Raw genomic sequence first — 23841 nt, 5'->3', positions numbered from 1 at the left:
GACACCTTCTGTTGCAGTTCCAAAGGCATTCTTTAGCATGACAGCAAAGAAGATCCCAAACAGGGTCGGCACGAGGACACAGCCCTGTTTCACTCCGCTTCGGATGTCAAAGGGATCTGATGTTGAGCCATCAAAAACTACAGTGCCCTTCATTTCCTCATGAAAGGACCTGATGATGTTAAGGAGTAGAAATGAACGTCCACTCTTGGGAAGTATTTTAAAAAGGCCATCCCTGCTAACCAGATCAAATGCTTTTGTAAGGTCTATGAAGGCCACAGAGAGTGGCTGTTGTTGTTTCCTACATTTCTCCTGCAATTGTTTGAGGGAGAATACCATGTCAGTGGTGGATCTATTAGCTCGAAATCCACACTGTGATTCTGGATAGACTGCAAGCACCTGGAGTCTCTTCAGCACAACACGGGCAAGCAGCTTCCCTATAACACTGAGAAGAGAGATGACATGGTAGTTATTGCAGTCGCCCCATCTCCTTTGTTCTTATACAATGTGACGATGTTTGCATCCTTCATGTCCTGTGGTACTCCACCTTCCCTCCAGCAAAGACAAAATACTTCATACAGCTCGGTGGTGATGATCTCTTTATAGCACTTCAGCAGGGATGTTATTCTTCCCAAGTGCCTTGCCAGAGGCGAGGGAATCCAAGGCCACTTTTATTTCTGCTAAAGTTGGTTCACTGTCCATCTCTTCCAAGATGCGGTCAGGGAAAAGAAAGGTCAGAGCAAATGCTCCCTTGCAAGCCTAAAAATCCACAAGCCTAGGAAAAAAAAATACCTAATGAAATAAAATGCCCTCTCAAACACAGCTCACCTTCGGCAAATTATGTACCATTAAGTCAATTTTGACTTATGTTGACCCTTTTTAGGGTTTTCTAGGTAGACAGTACTAAAAAGTGGTTTATTATTCCCTTCCTCTGGGAGCATCTTGGGACTGTGCAGCTTGCTCAAGGCTACACAGGCTGGCTCTTCTCCCTGGCATCACAGCAAGATGCCTAACTCAGCTATCAAGCAAGCTGGGGAAAATGTAGGGGCCAGCAAAAAAAAGAGACCCCTATATAAAGAGAAGTTACCTACCTCACTTTAAAACTTCCAGTGTTTGTTTAAGGTAACTAGTATAAGTTATCGAGGTGTATAGCACTCTCAATGCACATCCAGTCTTTCATTATTATTATTTTTATTTTGAGGCCTGTTATCTGGGCACAGATTTATTTATTTATTTTAAATTTCTTTTCTATCTGCTGATGCAATAGTAGAGGATTTTTAAAGTGCCAAATTAGGAAATGCAAACAATGTAGAGCTTACTGCACCATGTATCTGTGTATATGCCAAAGGGTAGAACATTGTTCATTGATACCAATAGAAATGCTGTAGTTGCATAGTTTCCAAATGAGGTCACAGAGGGGAAATCAAACTTTTCCTCTTTTATCTTACTGCTTTGTAATTGCTGCCTACAATGTTCTGTTTCCCTTGATGCTTTTTGCTTACCTTTCCAGATTTTCTCCCCATGCAAGTGATTTCCTGAAATTTGAAATTTGGTGATATACTTTCTTTCAGAAAGTTCTTGGTACATTCTCTTAACCAAAGCACTGTTAACTATGTGAGAATGCCGAGTTACTACATCAGGTTGCATCAGTGATAGCCACTGTAGTCACTGTTGCATCAATATTACTGCTACGTATTTTCTAATGGGAATGTGCTTTCAACTAAATGTGTAACTATATGTGGTTTCTACTGTCCATACTGCTCTGTCTCTATGTTGTTGTTGCTGAATTACTTCTCTGTGGCAGCTAAACGGGGTTTTGATAAGCTGGGTAGACTCTCAATCCCTTGGAAAGGAGAACCTAGGCATTCTCCAGACAGAGTCAACTACTTCAGTTGCATGTTCTGCCTGTTGAAATTGCCACTATTCAGTCTGTCCTGCCAGTTTTCATTCTTCTACAGACCAGCTGCTGTTCCTCAGGTACCTTTGATTCCATCTCATGACTTGGTTCTCCTGAATTATAATAACCTCAAATAAAAGTTTTCTGTTTCTCCTTCAGTGTATATAGTTGGAATATAGTCTTCTACTAAACATATGTTGGCTTGGGCCCTGGATACCTGAAGGACCGCCTCCTTCCATGTGAACCTACCTGGCAGTTAAGATCTAGCCAGGGGGCCCTTTTGAAAGAGCCATCCGTCAAGGAGGTAAGAGGGAGGGCTTGTAGACAAAAGGCCTTCTCGGCAGCTGCCCCCAGACTATGGAATGCCCTCCCAGCTGAAATTTGTCTGGCGCCGACGTTGATGACATTTCGGTGCCAGGTCAAAACCTTCCTGTTCCAGAAGGCTTTTAATTGAAATAACATCAAATGTGGGTCCTGATGATGGCAATTTTAATTGTATTTTAATTGTATTTTAATCATTTTATCTTTTATTGTATTGAACTTTAATTGTTGTGAGCCGCCCAGAGACCTCTGGGTAGATTGGGCGGCATAGAAATTAAATAAATAAATAAATAAATAAATAAAATAAAATAAATATGTTGATAGGCATTCCAAGAAGTCTGGTATTATCTGGTCAGATTTAGCATTGGTTGTTCATTTTATTTGTTTGTTTTATTTATAGGCCGCCTTTCTTGCATTAAGGGAACCATTGTAGTTCTCAATTGCTTGTCTGATGTCCCATCTTAGTATTAAAGCCACGCTGTTTCTTCTCAGTTTGATGCTTCCAGAGTAAAATATTTTATACTTATATGATTGAAAATTGCCTTATTCCATCCCCTGTTCGAATAAATTCTGACACTTTTAAAATGTTGCACTACTTGTCTTATGGTTTTGGAATTCCCTTTATTTGTACCTCTCATATTCCTTGTTCCTATTGCATGCATTGTGCACCTTAAGATTCTTTTTTCCGTGCCTGTGTACATCAACAGTTGGACAGCCTTTTGACTTCGTTAATGGCATCACTATTCACCTTATCCTTTGTTCTTCCTCAGTAGCTGATTGAGAGCATTCCAACCAGTGAGCCACATCATCCACCACTATCTCTTATTTAATTATGGATTGTCTTACTAGATAGTTTTCAACACATAAAATAGCTAGACATGGTTTACCATTGGCTTCTTCTGTGCAGTATTATCCAAAGGTACCTCGACAGTCACTGTTGCTGTCTATGAAAGATCTTCTGCCAGTGACACCATCCTCTAGTGGTGCTGTCCAGGAGTTGGACTTCAACTTCAAGAGTTTCTCTGCTTCTATCACCACTGAAACTATATAATTTCTTTTGTTGATTCAGCTGTCAATTCCTGAATAGGATTAGTGCCTCTTAGTCTCATGTCTCAGCTTTGACTATTTCTTCATGGGTGCTTCTTCTTAAGAGCCCAAACTGGTACTGAAGTTCAGCTTTCTGATTGACAATGTTGCTCTCAGTTTCCCTGACACTTTCAACCTGCACTATTATGTTAAGATGAAAAGCACAAGTAAAAGATGACAGAAACAGACTCCAAATCCTGAATATAGTTTTACAGTGACTCGCACATAGGGACTTAGAGAACTGTGATAATAGTCACTGCAGTGAAATAGAAAAGAACAGCAAAAGAGGAAAAAATTAACATTTGAGAAACCAAAGAGAAATGAAAAGCTAAATTAGGGATGCTGAAAGATCAACAAGGGTCTTTATTAACTAGTCATGAGAAAGTTAAGAGACGTTGGATAGTATATGGAAGAGCACCCAGTGATGGCTTCTCCATAATGGTTTCCTTTGACTTGATAATAGGATAATTAAGTTGGAAGGGGCTTATAAGGCAATTCAGTTCAACCCCCTCCTCAGTGCAGAAATCTAAGTTAAAATACATCTGAAAGATAGGTGTCTAGCTTCCTCTTGAATACCCCCAGTGTTGGACACTTAATAATCTTATTGGACATGCATTGTCTGGTCAAACATAATGAAAACATTCCAAATTGATTAATTCAGTTAGTGGCCCATTTTGCATTGTATGTGTATCCTCTTTTAGTTTCTGATGTGCTATACTGAGATTAGCTGCTGATACTGCAGCAAGACATTTCCTGATTCTATCTCAGGTGCATCACATTCTAATCCTAATCTTCTGGGCCTGGTTGTTGTGCTCTTAATTATCTCTTATGTCTTATTTGTGTCCCTTTTATCTATCAGTTTGTTCTCAGTCAGAGGGATGCAGTTTGATTCATATTAGGTAAAGGTAAAGGTTCCCCTTGACAATTTTTGTCCAGTCGTGTTCGACTCTAGGGGGCAGTGCTCATCCCTGTTTCCAAGCCATAGAGCCAGCGTTTTGTCCAAAGACAATCTTCTGTGGTCACATGGCCAGTGCGAGTTAGACACGGAACGCTGTTACCTTCCCACTGAGGTGGTACCTATTTATCTACTCGCATTTACATGCTTTCGAACCGTTAGGTTGGCGGGAGCTGGGACAAGCGACGGGAGCTCACTCTGTTGCGTGGATTCGATCTTACGACTGCTTGGTCTTCTGACCCTGCAGCACAGGCTTCTGCGGTTTAGCCCACAGTGCCACCACCTCCCTCCATTTATTCATATTAGGTGCTGTCAAATTGATTGTGACTTACAGTGGTCCTCCCAAGGTTTACTGGCTATAGAGTACCATCAGAAGCAGTATACTAGTACCTCCTTCTAATGGTCATCTGGGACCATGTAGCTTGCCCAAGGCTATATAGATGGCAGTGCACATAATCACATCAGGCACACATGCTATTTCTGGTGATCTCTGCTAGGAGGAACAGAGAGGATTTGCACTCCTTGCTCTGCAGTCAGGTTCTCCAACCCACTGAGTTAGTGCCAAACTATGCTAGGCAGTTCAGTGTTCAAACAGAATACAAACAACTGGGGCAAGACCCTCTCTCCAGAAGAGATTGTCACTTGAACACCAAAGTAAGCTTGTGATGAGATGCTCTGTGCCACATAAACCATTTAGGGTTCTAAAACCATAGCTGGATAAATGGCGAGTTAAGAGTATAACCCCATCTAGGAAAGATGGAACAGAAAAGGTAACCTGTTAACATCATCTCCGTTCAAGACTGAAAAAAAGTGCTTTTAAAATAATAGAGCTTCCGAAAGGTACATTGACTTTGCCTTAAGAGAGGAACAGGAAATCTGAATGCAAATTATATTTTGGATAACCTATAGTTGTGGGGATTCAACTAAACTTTTCAAATACCTGGAATCAAGCCTGAAAAAGCTTCTAAATTATATCATTGGCTGAGAGCACATCACAGCTGTCAGCCTTTGTTGATCTTACTGAGGTGGTGGACCGCAATGATAAGTCCTCCATGCAGCCCAATTCTTGCTTTTAGCAGAGTACAAACTTGCCAGGAACCACTGACCATCTGAGAGCTTTCCTCATTGTCCACACTTCAGTCAGCTTGGGAAATTGGAGATGCATCTAAAAATTGAAACCGTTTCAGTTTGGATCATACCTGCATTTTATATGAGCTGTAGTCTGACCTAAAATGGATAAGAGCAAAGTGAGTTTTTCCATAATCTAGCATCCAAATAGTGTACATAGTTTCAGAACTCTATCACTACCTAGAATATTGTCAAGCTTTGCCATTGAAATCTATGCATTCGGATAAATATTAGGTTGTTCGTCGTAGACATATTCAGGAAGTTTTGTGAGTCCAATGTGTGGGTCAAGGTTAAAATTAAACTGTGAGGTAAATTCCCAAGATGTTAGAAATGAAATATCTGGATAAGCAAGTGGTATGTTTATATTTCCTTTCTCATCTAATCATGTTTCATTTCCTGCTGAGGTTTCAGTTATCTTTGTTTGCACTGTGAATAAGCTTTGTTACATGGGGATTAGAGTAATCTGGTTCCATCAAGAGAAAAGTGGAATCTGACATCAGATATAATGCCTGTGAACCATCTTTGTGAGAATGCTGCTGAAGCTGAGCCTTTTAACTTTGGCTTTTAGCATACATGTGAAAAATGCAAACATTTTTTGGGGACAGAGAATAGCAATAGTAAGATGAAATTAATTATAAATTATTTTTTAAATTGCTTTGAGAAGTTTGAACTATAAGAATGCCTCTGGCTAAGGTAACATAGAAGAATATAAATATCCCCCTAAGTGGATACTAAAATGTTTTCAATTTCAGTGGATATGACTTTAAGTAGCAACACATTTTCTCTTTGCACAGATTGCTATTATTTCAACCATGCACATGTTTAACCCTCTTGAGAAGTAATGTTTTAGTTGCTATTGTGGAAAGGATGAAGAAATACAAAATTACATAAATTTTGTAATAAAATTGAAAAAAATGTCTTTTTGACACAATAATTTTTAAGGTATTAAAATCATGTCTCCTTCTTGGGGAAACATCCTTACTGAAAATTATTACAGTATGTACTAATGGCAACCTGGTTTGTTGGTACTGTTGTGCCACCCAGTGGTTTATTAGTACATCTGCATTTTCTAAAGGGGAAACTGAAAGGGAAACATTAATAGTTTTGGTTAACTTTCTAACTGTAGACTAATCAGTTGAATTATGCACATATATGTAGAGGAAGAGAAGTAGATCAATATTGTACTGTTAGCAAAATCTGTCCATACACAAATGCTTTTCATGACAAGAATAGTTTGAAACCTGGGGCACTTTCATGCGATGAATAGTTCCCAGTTGTTTTGTATATGTATTTTAAAGATTATAAAAGCCTTTACTAGCAAAGTTAAAACCCTTGGATTAACTAAAAGTAGTTTCTAAGATCCAAGATTTATTTATTTATTTATTTATTTATTCCATTTTTACCCCGCCCATCTAGATTTGGGAATCTACTCTGGGCAGCTTACAGAATATAAAGATAAAAAAGGATTAAAATAACTTTATTAAAATAATAAAGATATCATTACATATCTATGTTTCAAAAACCTGATGTTACTAACTCAGACATAGGTGTTGATAATTTTGAATTTTAAAATGTCTGTACAATGCTGCTATTGAGTTTTAATTTTTTTTTTTACATCAGTGACATACATTTCCATTATGTATAATTGTCAATAGGGTCAGAATAGGAAAAGCAACATTAGTAAAGAAATATATATGATATACGCTTCAAAATGTTTATAACATAATCCTCTTTTCTGAGTATGTTGTGGTCACTACAGAAGTTCAGTGTGCATTGAATTTTATTAACAGTATTTATTGTATACTGAGGAAACTATAAAAGCAGTTTTCATGCCGAACATAAACACATTACAATCCTTTACATTGGTTCTTCTGCTTTGTTCATCTAGCAGAATTCTCTCCCTCGTAAAAAGGGGTAGCTTTTTCCCCTTTTGCTTTTGTCATCTAGTGTTTCAAGGTTGTAATCAAAGTGTTCAGCATTCTACTCTAAAATGAGTATGCTAGAGGCATGCATATGAATAATCATAGACTTTTATAATTATGCAATTTGGATTATATTTCTCAGTATGATATGCTTTATCTTGACTGCTATCTTTAAATCTACTTCAGTCTTCCCCCCCCCCGCCCATTTTGATGGGCAATAGTGAAATTTCATTTCCCGTTCTATTCCTCCCCACCCAAAGAGAAAAGGAAAAGAAAAAAAGAGTGAAAAATTCAGTACTAGGAAATGTGGTAACTATTTTCTTGCTGTATTCATGAGTAAAAGCAGCTCTGAAATGGTTGTTTTTGTTGCATTGCCCATGTCCACAATGAGAAAATATATTTTTCTGGTACAACAATCAGCATTCCTTACAAATTATATTTTGCACAAATTGCAAAAAGTATGATTAAAAAATCCTTAGCGAGTAGTGGTAAGGAAAAGAGGCCTTTATAGGATCACTTCTTTGGATCTCTTGAATGAAAAACCTCCACCTTCTTCAGTCACATCGCTGGCATGATGGCAGAAGGGGCAAGAATACAGTAGTTCTGGAGCTGATTTTGCTATTTTTGCTCCTTCTGAAACCAACAGGAAAGAAAATAAAAAGAAGAACTGGTACTGGCGGAAGGGAGGAAGAGGGGGAAATCTGCCTCCATCCTTCTAGGCTGAGCAGGGCTTACAATATTTTGTCATCAAGGATTCTCCCTGTCCCAGCCCCTTCGGTTTATTTATAGATTGTGTTCTCAAGTCCTCATCTACATAGGCAGCAGGAGGAGGTAGTAGAGTGCTGAGGCCACAGAATGAACTATATTACTCTAGAAAAATGTCTCCAAACTTTTCAGCGTGAGGGTCACATTATATATTTCCCACATTTTCGAGAGTTGAAGGAGCACGGACGTGTGTATGTGAACACGCCCCGCCCACACAGGCTGAAGGGAATGGACCTGACCCTGAAACCTTCACCAGACTAGATAAAAAGGCAAGACGGGATGGAGGTGGCCTGTGGGCTGAAGTTTGGAGACCTCTGCTCTAGAGTGAAGCTGAGTATCCCTTTTTTAAATGGTTCCCTGTAATATCACTTGGGAAATGTAAACATGAAAGTGAGGACAAAGATTTTTCCCTTTTTCTGTGCTAATTTTCTATTTGAAGAACTTACAAGTTGTACATACCTGTCAGAGGTTTTGTAGTGTACACCAAATCATAGGCAAATGCAAATTCATTTTGCCTTCTCAAAATGAAATCTTACTGTTGTCTTGACTAAATAGGGAAGACTTGTTAAATCAATCAGACTTTGGTAAGTGTTGATCCATCAGAGCCCTGTTGATTTAATGTGTCTATTTTATTTGTCCCTCTCTTAGACACATATCTTAATAAGGTGAGGGAGTTTGAGCATGTTGGGCAGGGTGAAAGCACTAATGTCAGGAGGCTAGGCTCCATCACCAGTCTAGACTCCTAGAAAGGTCACTGAAGGCAGAATGGTTTAGTGGCTTTAAGCTCACATCAAGAACATATTTATGTTACTAAAATCAATTGCCTATATACCACAAACACTGTGGATTGAAACCACATACACTATTACAATAGAATACCAAAAGGTTGTTTCTATGGTCAAAAAGGAAATAAAAATCTGGCTGATGAAGCTCTCAAAATTTATAATAGCAGATGGGAAGCCAAATAGTAGGATGAGAGAAATATGATCAGATTCCTGAATGCAACTTTTCAGTGACTGGCACAAAGGAGCAAAAAGAGCTATTACAATAATCATTGCAAAGAAACAGAAGAGAACAACAAAAAAAGGGGAAAACCCCAAGAGATTATTGTCTATAGGATCTGAAAAATCAAAGAAACATTTAAATAAAGATTAGGCATGCTGAAAAATCAGCAGAGGAACATATCTGATTTGGATAAAATAAGGAAATGCTGCTATATACATAAAGAACAACTATGAAGAAGAGATGCAAGGATGACAGAATTCCTTGAAGAAGAATCCTATGATGAACCTGCAGTTTTAAAAAGTGAAGTGAAAGCTGTTCTCAAAGCAATTAGAAGAAGTAAGTCACCAAGAGTAGATGGAATACCATAGAAAAATGTCAAGCTACAGAGACTGAAACTATCAAAAATGTAACAAGACTGTGCAAATAAATATGGAAAACAAAAATTGGCCAATTTATTGGAAACAAACATTGTGACAACAAAAACTAGCAATTATAGGAACATTGCATTAATTTCCTGCACAAAGTGATACCCAAGGTTTTGCGACAAAGATTTTACCATATATATGTTGACGAGTTTTGAATTTCTGATAAAAATTCCTTTTGATATGCAGTAGAAGTACATAGACTCACAGAGATGAATAGCTACAAGTTCCCCCAGAGTTTCCCCCACTTCCTCATTAACTGGCACTTAAAATCTCAATAACTCACTCTGAGACATTTGTAGGAGAAAAGAAAATACAGTTATTTATTTATAGTTGCTCAGAATTACAGACTTGCATATACTGCTTTCTTTCTGTATACATATTAACAAAACAGATCAACAGCAAACAAACAACTGCCTCCAATAGACAAAGGAGAAGGAGAAGAGAAACACTCAGCAGACAGGTGGGGCTCTCTTTGAATTCAAAGGCTGGAAGGAATGATTGGTTAGTTCTGGACAGTCAATCACACCAGCCTAGAAAAGTTCCTCCCAGTTACACAAGCTACAGACAGCATGCGAGGCTGCAAATAAAACTCTAACGATATGGAGTGAATTCAGATGTTCAAATTGAATTTAAGAAATGAAGAGGCACTAGAGATCATATTACAATATATGCAAAATACATTTTCTGAGATGATCGTTTTCCAGTTCCGTTAGATTTATTAATGAGTTGAGCTGTAATAGAAAGTGATTATATCAAAGGGGGAGGGTTTTTGTTTCACTCTATTGTCAAAGAACGAACCCCCTTCCCTCAGCCACTCCTAATATAGTTAATAATTTAGCTTTAATGCTAGAATGAACAAGTTTAGTCAAGAATATTGGTTAACTCCAAATGGCAAATTGTGTTTTGAACTTGAGCTTGGTCCTCTTCCTATGCCCCCATGGCATAGGAAGAGGAGGAAAAGCGGGACCCAAGCCATCCCACAGCTGCTGTGCCTTTGCAAAGGGAACTGGGCTGGGGGATCGCTTTGATCCCTTCCCTCCTCTTCCTATGCCACACAGGCATAGGAAGAGGAGGAAAGGGGAACCAAGCCATCCCCCACCCCAGGGGTGGGATTCCCTTCGGGCAAGCTTTAGCAAGCCACCTGAAGGGAAAATCCCTCTCTGCTTATGCTCCCAAGGAACAACTGATCTGTGGGGCAATAAGAAAGATGAATATAAAAGGGTTATATTTGTTGCTTCGTCTTCGTTGGGTTCTCTGGACCCCGATAAATACAAAGCAATGAATATCTGATGAATCAGGAATATTCAACAAATACCCTAATTGATTTTTGTATTCGTCCCCGTGTTTAGTGCTTACCTATAGAGGAAAATTGATTAGCCCTCTAGCAAAACCCAAAGTAAAAGCTCTGTGTGGCACAACTGAACTGTTCTTGGCAGCCTAAAAGACAGTAACAAACCCAGTGTGAAAATGTGATGCGAAATTAGTCCTTATTTGACAGCTTCCAAATTCTAGTAGTGACTGAGTGAAGAATTCAAAACAGCAGAGTATTAACGCTTTTATTAAGAGCAATGTAAACATCAGAAAGCTGTTGGCCAGTTTTCTGAAGTCTTCAGGAAATAGCATGTACTGAATCCACAAAAAAGTGTCCCAGGTCAAAAAGAAAGTAGGGAGAACAATGAAGGGAAACAAGTCTTCAGCGTTAAGAGGCTCTAACATTTTAGCAGTTAACAGATTGATGAGCTATGTCTAGTATCCTGTTGGACAATCACAAAATGTAAATATTTGCACATGGAGTTACCCAGATGTTGGGCTGAATCATGCTGTCACACAACCAATCATGCAATGAAAAATTTAAGCCTGTGACACATGACACACAATGAGTCAGGGTCTCTTTAACAGATGCAACAGCTTTTATAACTTTTGGTGTGTGCAGCATAATTTTCACAACTCTGTTTTGAGTCCACAAAGTGCAACTGCTAACATACCAATACTTGTTGTTGTTGTTTAGTTGTTTAGTCGTGTCCGACTCTTCGTGACCCCATGGACCAGAGCACGCCAGGCCCTCCTGTCTTCCACTGCCTCCCGGAAGTTGGTCAAATTCATGTTGGTAGTTTCGGTGACACTGTCCAACCATCTTGTCCTCTGTCGTCCCCTTCTCCTCTTGCCTTCACACCTTCCCAACATCAGGGTCTTTTCCAGGGAGTCTTCTCTTCTCATCAGATGGCCAAAGTATTGGAGCCTCAGCTTCAGGATCTGTCATTCCAGTGAGCACTCTGGTTTGATTTTCTTTAGAATGGATAGGTTTGTTCTCCTTGCAGTCCAGGGGACTCTCAAGAGCCTCCTCCAGCACCACAATTTAAAAGCGTTAGTTCTTCAGTGGTCAGCTTTTTTTATGGTCCAGCTCTCACTTCCATACATCACTACAGGAAAAACCATAGCTTTCACTCTGTGTACTTTTGTTGGCAAAGTGATGTATCTGCTTTTTAAGATGCTGTTGAGGTTTGTCATCACTTTCTTCCCAAGAAGCAGGCGTCCTTTAATTTCGTTGCTGCTGTCACCATCTGCAGTGATTATGGATCCCAAGAAAGTAAAATCTGTCACTGCCTCCATATCTTCCCCTTCTATTTGCCAGGAGGTGATGGGACCAGTGGCCATGATCTTCGTTTTTTGATGTTGAGCTTCAGACCATTTTTTGCACTCTCTTTCACCCTCATTATGAGGTTCTTTAATTCCTCCTCACTTTTTGCCATCAGAGTGGTATCATCTGCATATCAGAGGTAGCTGATATTTCTTCCGGCAATCTTAATTCCAGTTTGTGATTCCTCCACTCTGGCCTTTTGCATGATGTATTCTGCATATAAGTTAAATAAGCCGGGGAACAATATACAGCTTTGTCGCACTCCTTTCCCAATTTTGAACCAATCAGTTGTTCCATATACAGTTCTAACTGTAGCTTTCTGTCCCACGTATAGGTTTCTCAAGAGATAGGTAGGGTGGGCAGGCACTCCCATTTACTTTAAGGACTTGCCATAGTTTGCTGTGGTCCACACAGTCAAAGGCTTTTGCATAGTCAATGAAGCAGAAGTAGATGTTTTTCTGGAACTCTCTGGCTTTCTCCATAATCCAGCGCATGTTAGCAATTTGGTTTCTAGTTCCTCTGCCCCTTCGAAATCCAGCTTGTACTTCTGGACGTTCTCAGTCCACATACTGCTGAAGCCTACCTTGTGGGATTTTGAGCATAACCTTGCTAGCGTGTGAAATGAGTGCAATTGTACGGTAGTTAGAGCATTCTTTGACACTGCCCTTCTTTGGGATTGGGATGTAGACTGATCTTTTCCAATCCTCTGGCCACTGTTGAGTTTTCCAAACTTGCTGACATATTGAATGTAGCACCTTAACAGCATCATCTTTTAAGATTTTAAATAGTTCACCTGGAATGCCATCACCTCCACTGGCCTTGTTAGCCAAACTTTCTAAGGCCTATTTGAATTCACTCTCCAGGATATCTGGCTCAAGGTCAGCAACCACACTATCTGGGTTGTCCGGGATATCTAAATCTTTCTGGTATAATTCCTCTGTGTATTCTTGCCACCTCTTCTTGATGTCTTCTGCTTCTGTTAGGTCCCTCCCATTTTTGTCCTTTATCATGTCCATCTTTGCACAAAATGTTCCTCTAATATCTCCAATTTTCCTGAACAGATCTCTGGTTTTTCCTTTTCTATTATTTTCCTCTATTTCTTTGCATTGTTCATTTAAGAAGGCCCTCTTTTCTCGCCTTGCTATTCTTTGGAAGTCTGCATACAATTTTCTGTAACTTTCCCTATCTCCCTTGCATTTTGTTATCCTTCTCTTCTCTGCTATTTGTAAGGTCTCATTGGACAGCCACTTTGCTTTCTTGCAATACTTATGGTCATGTAAATCCCTCCACAGGTTTCTGGCCTATGCATCTTCCATGGCTGAAGCAGCTGTATACCACCTTTTGCTCATCCAGAGAATGACCAATTATAAATGAAAAAAATAAAATAAGAATAAGCCTGCAGATTCCCAGGATGTACATTTTTCCAGCATATGTCTTGAAATGGACCATAAAACTCAAAAAAGAAATATACCATGTTTCCCCAAAAATAAGACAGGTTTTTACGTTAATTTTTGCTCCAAAAATGCATTAGGGCTTATTTTCAGGGGATGTTTTATTTATTTTTTTATTTTCAACAATCTACATTTATTCAAATGCAGTCATGTCATCCTCTTCTGGTTGCTGCACAATGGTGGAGGGTGGGGTTTAACTTAACTAGTGCTTATTTTTGGGGTAGGGCTTATATTACGAGCATCCTGAAAAATCATACTAGGTCTTATTTTCAGGTTAGGTCTTATTTTTCTGGAAACAGGGTAATAGAGCTCAGTGGCCCCAATTACAGTGGACCCTCGACTTACAGACGGCTCGACTTACAGACTTTTCGAGTTAAAGACTTCTCTGGCTGCAAAATTTAGATTCGACTTGCAGCCAGAGAATCGACTTACAGACCAGAAAAAAACCAAAATGGAATAAAAATAGAATAAAAACCACTGGTTATGGGATTAATCGGTTTTCAATGCATTGTAGGTCAATGGAGATTCGACTTACAGACTTTTCGACTTGCAGCCACCATTCCAATACGGATTAATTCCTTAAGTAGAGGGTCCACTGTAAGGCTAGGAGAGATTCCTGCCTGAAGCCCTGGAGAGGGGTTTCTATCCCATGTTGAAAATACTGGGCTAGATGTACCAATTATGATCTCCACTACTTCATTACCAAAAAAGAAAAAAGAAAAAAAAGCTGGCTCGTGGTTGATTCAGCCTTCCCTCCATCTGAAGTTCATGCAGAATTGCCATAGTATGCCACACCCTTCTTGCTTTTCATCAGTAGTTATATCAATGTGTGTGGTTTGCATATTTTCTTTAAAAATGACTCCCCCAAACCATTTTACTTAAAAAAATGAGAGGGCTGATTAGATACATTTACCAACCAATGCCATTACTTGGTGAGGGAAACTCACTGCATGGCAGGGTGACCACTTGCACATTGTTACAAAGGAAGGTGCCTCTTCAAATGCACGACTGTCCTCTCTAGAAGAGAATATATGGCCACCCTAATATCAGTTGGTCTGAAACAGTATAAGACAATACCTGGGGGGGGGTGAAATGAACCTGGTAATATAAGCAGTATCTAGGCAGTACATACAGATCTTCCAGGAAATAATGATTTTATAGTCAAGCTCAGTGCCTGCTTGTCATACATACTTATTTGGAAAATGTCAAAAAAGACCCTGAAAGGTAAATCCTATTTTTATGCACAGCCTGTGTCCCATAAGCTAAAACATCTGTTCATCATTAGCAATTCACCCAATAAAAAATATAGTTCAGTTCATCTGTTGGAATATATAGGGTCACTAAGCAGGTCTGTACTCCTGTGGAGACAGTATGGAGTAAAGTCCACGTAGTGATTTATATTTAAAATATTTATCCCATCTTTGCATGAAAATATACAAGCCAATTCACAAATTATTTAAAACCAGAATTTCAACTAAAACCCCACTATAAGAAAAAGTAGTATTAAAAACTAGTAGAAAACATAAAACCAAATGTAATAAAACTGAATTTCATTTTTAGACATCTAGGAAAATAAGAAATTCATATGTTTCTTGATAGAAAATAACACAGATATACCAAACACATATCTTGGGGTTATAGAACACATTCCCTCCCAGAAGCCAAGCTGGCCCTCTCTACCTTTTCCTTCCACTGGCAGACAAAGACTTCATTTCTGGGCAGGTTTTTAAGTATTTTGGACAAGTGGTGGTATTGGGGATGCTACATTTATTGAATTCAATGTTTTTATAAAATAAATTAATGGTGTTTTTAAAATACCGTTAACTGCTTTCCAATGTTTTGATGATGTTTTTAATTGTGAGTATTGTGTTGTTTTAACTGACTGTGAGTCACCTTGACTTCCCTGTGAGAAAGACAGTATATAAATAAAATAAAATGGGGTAGGTTAATGCAAAGAAACGACTCCAAACCCAAATATCCACTTGTTTTCAGCAGCCTCAACCACTAAAGGATTTTTTATGATGATCATTTATCAAGCAGAGTCATGTAGGGAGAGCTAATATCAGATATTTGGTCCTAGTCTTTATGAATTACATACAGAACATTGGACTAAACCTAGTAATTTATATATATATATATATATATATATATATATATATATATATATATATATATATATATATATATATATATATATATATATATATATATATATATATATATATATATATATATATATATATATAATGTGATGAAGAACAATGAGGAAAAATAATAGTAATAATGGAGAGAAAAATCTTTATTAATATCATGCAATATTTTGAACTAAACAAAGTTTCTGTACATGTCAAAACAGCCCTATTTATTATTCATAATCCAATCTGGATGTTATCAAAGCAAGATATTACAATTCCAGAGTTGAGAACTTGTTCTTTCAAGATAGGTGGATAGTTTTTCAGAAGAGGCTGAACATTGTTTCCCTGACTAGGACAATTCTTCACTAGCATCTTATTGTAGATTGAGGTTTAATGTACTGTATAGCCTTCCTCAGTGCATTGCAGAAACCAGTTGAGTACATCTACTACCTCATTTGTATGTGATAAAATAAATTGAAATGGGTGTCTTCACAAGAGTTTGATGACATTGTATCATAAAACTCCTGGCCCCCTGACAAATTTTGTCTAAGGGCCATCAAAGAATTGTGCCTTTTACAATGTTCCCTGGAAAGAAAATTCAGAAAAGTTGTCAACAGCACAGGAAGCTATTGAAGAATCATTAATATAAGAGGCCCAGAGCGTGTGCAGGCCCCACTCACCTTGCTTGCTTTCTGTCATACGTTGTTGACTGGAGCAGCTTAGGTCAAAAAGCAGGTCTAAAGCTGAAGATGGTCTAAGAAAATAATACTAATCTTAGAACTCAGAACATAAATCTTAGAATCAATAGGGGACCCTATCGGAGAGTATCCAGGGCACTGGCTCACTGCACATTGGTTACCTCCCTGCCTCATCCTCACCCTCCCTGGTTAATAAAAGCTTCCAATGATGTCTCTTCAAGTGGGCTGTTAACATCGTTAATGCCACACTGAAGGAGGTTCATCTTCCCTTATGTGTTAAAGAAACCATTATCCAGCCCTTCCTGAAGCAACCAAGTTTGGTGCTGAATTAGCTCAACAATTACAGGCCAATCACCAATATTCCTTTTATGAGCAAGGTGACAGAATGGTGGCAGGGTAGCTCCAGTCATACCTGGAGGAGGAATATTGCTTTGATCCATTCCAGCCCAGATTCAGACCATGCCATATGACTGAGATAGCACTGGTCATACTGCACGATACCCTCAGGCCTTAAGGGAGGCTGGTATGGGATCTCATACCATGTTGGTACTCCTGGGTCTCTCAGTTGCTTTTGATACTGTCAACCACGGTATCCTCCTGAATAGGCTGTTGGAGGTGGGGATCAGGGGCTTGATGTTAAGCTGGCTCCAGTTCTTTCGCAGAAACCATGTCCAGAGTACAATTTAGGAAAGAGTTGTCAGCTCCTTGGACCCTTGATTGTGTGGTCCCTCAGGGGTCATCAATCTCCCTAATGCTTTTTAACATCTTTGTGAAACCAGTGGGGGAGGTGATCCAGGGATCTGCGGTACAGTATCATCAGTATGCTGATGATGATACACAACTCTGTCTCTCTCCTTTTCTACCTCTGCAGTGGATGCTCTCTGACACTGGAATGGTGTCTGGCTTTGGTGTTGGAATGGACCAGGGCAAATAAGCTCAAGTTGAACATGGACAAGATGGGGTGCCTCAGGCGGGTTAGAGGGTATTCTCTCTAGGCTGGATGATGTAAACCTTCTGTCTGCTTAGGAACTGAGTCTGGAACCTGGGAGTCCTTCTGGAACTGGCTCTCTCCTGGGATTCCCAGATGACCACCATGGCCAGATCAGTTTTTGACCAATTAAGACTCTTCATCCTGCTCTCTCCCTACTGAAATGAAGGAGCCTCAGGATGTTAGTGCATGCATTGATGATATCCAGGAATGACCACTGTAATGCTCTCTACATGGGGCTTCTCTTGAGATCGGTCTGGAGATTGCAGTGAGTGTAGAATGCAGCCTCCAGGCTTGTGGCAGGTGTGAGCAGATCTGATTGGATCTCCCCCGTCCTGACTTGCTTGCACTAGTTATTGGTTGTGTCTCAGATCAAGTTCAAGGCCTTGATGCTTACTCGTAGAGCCCTTCATGGTTTGGGGCCACGTTACCTGTCAGAGCATCTCTCTCCAAGGTAATCATCCCATGCCACCAGATCCTCCCAGGCAATGCTTTTCCAGGTGGCAATGCCAAAGGAGTCCAGAAAATCTTTGACATGAAGTCAAACCTTCTTGGCAGTGGTACCAATGCTCTGGTATCACCTCCCTTGTGGAGCTACGTCTCGCCTCCTCCCTCCCTAATTTTAGGAGGCTGTTGAGGCAGCCCCTCTTGAGCTTTCATGCCCCACACTGTTCTGAAACACTGCATCATCAGAACATAACATGGGCCTATATTAGCTTCCTGTTGATTGGTTTTATATTTTATTTGATTTAGGTATTCCTTGTTTTATATGTACAGTAAATCACCCAGAATATTGCTGTGCACTAATGTATAGATAGATAGACAGACAGATTTTTCTCTCTCTTTTATTTATAGATCACCTTTCTCCTGATAAGGGGATTCAAGATGGCTCACACGATTAAAATAGAATTAAAAACATAAGTTAAACATTAAAAAACAATTAAACTATATGCTAATTAAAGTACAATTGAATAATTAAAAGTAAACATTAAAAACTATCTTAACTTTAAAAAGGCATTCAGGGACACAGTCATGCTTGTTAAAAGTCTGCCTGAGAAGATGGGTCTTCAGCTGTCAGCAGAAGTGAAGCAGGGTGAGGAATCAAACTCTACCTAAACCACTGAGCTGAACCACTGAACCAATTTCATGTCATCTACGCATGCCTTGCTTTGACTGCCATCAACTATTTATATGTTTTGCCCACAGATTGACAAGTAAGTCATAGCTGTTTAAACAGACAGAAGAAGAGCTACGGCAGGACTAATTGCATTTACATTTAGTGGCAACTGCCAAGTTGAGGAGCTTCTGTCTAAGTAAACTGCAATTGCATAAAGAACTTAATGAGTCTTAAGTTCTTGCACAGCATTTATTTGTCAATGAAAACATCTTCTGTATGTGTTCTCAGACATGAGTAATGCAACCTGGATTTTATGGTATCTTTTGGTTCAGACTAATCTTCTGTTTCTCTTGAAAATTTTTATGTCCATCACAAAAGGCCACTAGTGTGTATGGAGTTATTTTAACTGGAGAAAACACCGCATTTGGATTGTGATACTGTTCTTTAACTGGGAACACTATAACAATTTCCTTCCGCCATACTTCAGTAGAAGCAGTTTAATTGCTCATATTAGAGAAGAAAGTGTCAAATGTATTAACTGTAGGCTTCTCAGTATAGGCTTCTTATCAGATTGTTGCTAAGGAAGCTTAATTATGATTTTGTGTAATACAGGTATCTGAGATGACTAACTGTGGCTTGCTGTTAAAAAAAACATGATTTGGAGTGGGTCTGAAAACCTTGGTTTATACTGTACTTGGGTTAGTTTGGATGTTAATCAGTACCCCCAGAACTGATCATTATATAGAGGGAAGCCCAAGATCATTTGATTACAAATGTGCTGCATCCATGTCATATCCATACATCTACAAAGGGAACATGTGGGTCACTTACATGTGCACATTAAAAGAGCAGTGCTGACTTACTCAATAAAATCTGGTAAATACCTACAGTATGTGACTTCATCTTGCTTAAGTAACAGTTACATATTCTGCCAAGTGAAAAGCAGGACTAGTAAGAGCAGATTGCAGCTGCATGACTAAGGATGCCAAGCAAGCTAGTTTTATCTTCTATGAAATAATCAGATTTGGTATGTTGTGATGTAGTGCCCTCTCTAAACCATACTTAATACCATCATGATGCCTACGTCAGCTCCTTCACCCCGAACCAATGGAATGTGCTGCTAAGTGTACAGAATATGTAAGCAGACAAGCCATGGTTGCCATGACATGGCTGCTTAAAGTGCGGTTTGGATGCCTGACTGTGCTTACCACAAACTACAGTTTTAGTGTAATTTCTATTGGAAATAGAGCCACAGGCTTGGAGCTTGAACCTTACTTTCAAAAAGGAACTTGTTGAATAACTTATTACTTGGCTTGAGCATCAGACTATTGTTGTTATTATTACTAAAGTCACAGAAAGTAATTTGCTGTGTTGCTCACTATGAACATTTAGTGTTCCCATGGCACCACTGAAAAAAATGCAAAAACATGCTCACAATTTGCCCCAAGAAATTCTCTCAAACACCCTGCCCACAGTTCTGGAGAGATACCGGAAGGCAAGAGTTCTGTTGCGTTTGACATCCTGAACTGTCCCTATAAATCATCATAGAACTGCAGAGCTGAAAGGGAGCCTGTAGATCATCAAGTCCAGCCCCTGCCAAGGTGGCACAGTGGGGAATCAAACTCTGCAGCCAGATGCCTAAACTAGTGAACTATCCAATCTCTGCCTGGATCAATTCCTTCCCTGTCTTTATCCTCTTAGACTGGCTTTGCTGTTAATTGCCCAATCACTTGCTCTCACTCACTCTTCTTATCTTACTGCCTGTCTCACTTCCTCCACAAAACTTTGTCCACAAGGACAGCAAACAAACCAGTTAACACAAAATGAACCTCCCTCTTTTGATGCTTCCTCCTTCTCTTTCCTGTTGCTCAAACCCCATGAGGAGAAAGAGGCACATCACCCTGTTCTTGTTCCACTGAAAAATGGTGAATTACAGCCTTGACAGATACAAGCAAACAAGTGATTTTGTTCAAGTAACTCATTACAAAAAAAAAAAACAAAAAACATTCTGCATAGACTTTGATTAACACCTCAAGTAAGTGGCCAGGATAACTCCTTCAGCGTAAATTACAACCATGACCTGCTGCCAGTTTATAAGTTGACACATGTATTTGCTATTACCTGTGAGGTAACTTGGTTTGTCTACATGGCCTCCTTATTTAGTGTCAGTTTCTTGCTGAAACTTATTTCAGTGGAATGATACTGGTGTAAATAGGCAGTAGGATAACAGCAACGAAATAGACAGAGCATGGTAAAGGGAACTAAAATATTCCATCAAAATCACAGTAGAAATTGCTTCTTTTTGAGGACTAATAAAAACTCATAGGCTGACATTTAAAATAAATATCGTTTGTGAGCTCTATTAGATCAATACTTTTTTTTTGCAAGGAGCAAAGCGTAGTTATTAATACGAAATAATATCAAAATTCATTACATTTGAAAAAAAATATTTAATAAACCATAACAAAAGAAGGTGAAACAATTAAACACAGAATAAACTCAAAATTGTAATGAAATAATCAAGACTTAATATATAGGTATTAGATATGGTGTGTGTGTTGGGGGGGTGGGGGGACAACAAGCAACCAAGAAGCTAACCTCGGTGCTATTCTAACTGCACTCCAAGGAGTCACAACAGCCTGGCTAAAACACATTTCAGAAAGCAGCATCTCACCAGGGCTGAGGGCTTTCTCACAACTGGCTCTTAAATTGTTTCTTCTAGAGATGGAAAAACAAATACTGCAGAGCAGCAAAGATGACAAGTTAGCAAGCCTTCCCTAGCCTTCCTGTGGCTAGTGCTGGTCTTGAGCAATCTGCTAGTTTTCCTTCTTAAGGCATTTGTTTAGTTTCTCCTCAAGCAGTCTAGTCTCAGATATCATACACTTCGTTTCTGTTTAGTAGAAAACACTGTTTTAGCTTGAAGATGCATTGCACTTGGGCTTTGGAGGTCCATACTGTTCTTAATGGGACATTACAACCTAAATAGATTTTTTTTGCTGCTTTGTCTGAACTTCATTTTGGGTGCCTGTCTTTATCCAGGAACAAGCTGCTTATCAAGGCCCAACAAGTTAAAAAAGAAATCAACCATTAGAAACAGTAAAATAAGAGAACAAAGTGCATAAGCAGGAATTTCGGGCAAATCTAACGGGTCTTTGTAAAGGTGCTCTGTCTCAGTTGCTGAGATGCCATTCAAAAAGAGGCGGAATCTTTTAGTGGAGCTGAGCTACGATTCGTTGACTTCACAAAACTTTTTCCTCCTTTAATCCCAGCCCCCTCTTCTTCTTCTTCTTCTTCTGAGAAGTTGACTTTGCTGCTTCTCAGACGCGCACGTCATCTGTTAATCTCCAGAGATTCAGCCTGATACCATGAGCTCCGAAGCAGATGAGTCTAAAGAAGGTACGGCTTTAAAAAAAAAGATTTTAAAAAGTTGCGGGGCTACTTTACAGGAGAGGAAAATGAAGCTGCTTCTGGCAGCAACGTGAGATGATGAATTGAGATTTGCGCTGGCTGTGTTAAAACTGTTCGCAGGGGAGGGGGGGGGAAAGGAAAGGCATCTGAAGGCTGCTGTTCAGATTTCACAGAAATGCTGCAGCTGAAAACCTTGACGCCAAGGATGGTTTGTTCTTTGTGCAAGGATAAGTAAAAACTGTTCACAGTATCAGTAACGTGGAAGGGCTGGGTGCCAGGGTATCCATAAGCAGCAAGGAGGGATTGAAAGAGGAAGATGCGTGTTTTAAACAAATTTAGAGGCAGTGTTCCTTTGCTAAAAGGAAGTTGTGCAATTCAGAGAACTGAAAGAGCAGTTATTATTTTTTGGAAGACGTTTCTTGGCACTAACTTTTTTGTTCCACTGGGGGTGCATTGTGCTTTGATGCATTTGTGTTTAAAGCAGTAGTATTCATACCACTGCTTGTTTTCCATTTCAAGCCTTGTTGAAATGGAAAAACTATTCATTTCCTCACCTAGGTGAAGCACAAAGAAAGAGCTGGAAAGGCTATATGGAAAACTCAGTGGTAAATCTGGAGGGCAGAGGAGGAAACTGTCTCATTTAAGGATAGGAAGAAACAACTTTCTGAAATTTTAGTTGAAAAGGCTACTTCTACGGAGGCATAGAAAATGGATGGCATTTCCTGCCCTGATAAAATGTGAGATAAACTTGAATTGAATAAATGGCTGGCGTAAGTTAGATCAGTCAGATCACCGGTTTGGTAACGAACTAGGACAGTTAATCAAAATGCTGCAGACAACTTCTGTGTGGATTTTTTTTTTTAGTATAGATCTTATCCTTATGTGAGCTGCACGAGTGTATGTTCTTGAGAAAAACCTAGCTTGACTAAATAAAAATTCAGTGAATGCAGTGTAACTATGTAGTGAATCCATAGACAACAAAATAATTGTCATACTGAGAGCTTCTTATGCTATCCTTTCCTCGCCAAACGAGGAGAAAATGTGAATCCCAAAGAACAACTGCAGGCTGCACTAGACCTCTTTCCTATGGCAACTCCTGTGTACAGCATTCCTTTGGCAGCATGTTCATTCCACCCCTTTTGTATTGTAGATGAGTAAGCAAGCAGCACGCATGCCATGACATGACAGGGCTTAACGAAGAGCCTTTTTAAAAAATGGCTTTAATTTGACGCTATAGGTTCTGTTGTCTGAGATGAAATTCTAGATTGTCTCTGTTAAGGGGAGACTACGTACTTTTGTTGAAAGAAATCTTGGGACACCAATGTTGTGCTTCTGTTTTTGCACAGTAGAATTCCACAGGGGGCAGAATATAGTTTCTTTCAAATTAGAAATGCAGGAAAATAAGAGTATATATTTTTGCATCACACCAAAAAACTATGCTTATATTGCAACTGGGTATATTTTTCTTCTTAAAAAAAAATAAGATCTGGATTGTGGTGTTCAATTAAGCATGAAGAGGTGAGATGAAAATAAAAATATAATTTAAAAACAGGGAAATGGTGAAACCAGACAATATATTTATTGTATTAAGAGATTCATCCAGAAATTCATTTCAATGTCAATTAATCTATTGTAAGGAGCTTTTACAGATTGGATAGTAATTTCTTTGAGCCCGATGATGATATCTGGTTTTGTTAAAGCCACTCTTTTGAACTTGCAAAGCCATTGTAGAAATGTTTATTTAGAAATGACCCCCCTCCCTGCTAAGTGAGACTTACTTCCAGGTGAATATATGTAAATGTTCACCCTTGAGCTACACTGCTATCTTAGTAAGAATTATTTATTTAAAATATTTCTATGCCGCCTTTCTCCCAAAAGGACCCAAGGCAGCTTACATCACTAAAA

At 39.1% G+C, this 23841-nt stretch overlaps 1 protein-coding gene across 3 annotated transcripts in view; it reads left to right on the top strand.

Annotated features, from left to right (window-relative positions):
* TNFAIP8 (TNF alpha induced protein 8) overlaps positions 1-23841 on the top strand; it is a 55703-nt gene that overhangs the window by 8120 nt on the left and 23742 nt on the right. Inside the window, exon 1 of one of the 3 annotated variants that reach the window (XM_020780064.3) lies at positions 16471-21924. The exons of the other annotated variants lie outside the window; for them this stretch is intronic. Coding sequence (XP_020635723.1) covers positions 21894-21924 — 31 coding nt within the window. The 5' untranslated portion in view covers positions 16471-21893. Of the gene's footprint in view, positions 1-16470; positions 21925-23841 lie in introns of those variants that run through there. 3 annotated transcript variants of the gene reach the window in all.

The sequence above is a fragment of the Pogona vitticeps genome, chromosome 2 (genome assembly GCF_051106095.1).
Source record: "Pogona vitticeps strain Pit_001003342236 chromosome 2, PviZW2.1, whole genome shotgun sequence".
In the NCBI taxonomy this organism is placed as follows: Eukaryota; Metazoa; Chordata; class Lepidosauria; order Squamata; family Agamidae; genus Pogona; species Pogona vitticeps.
Note: the sequence above shows the minus strand (reverse complement) of the source record. Positions and strands in the feature narration are given on the sequence as shown.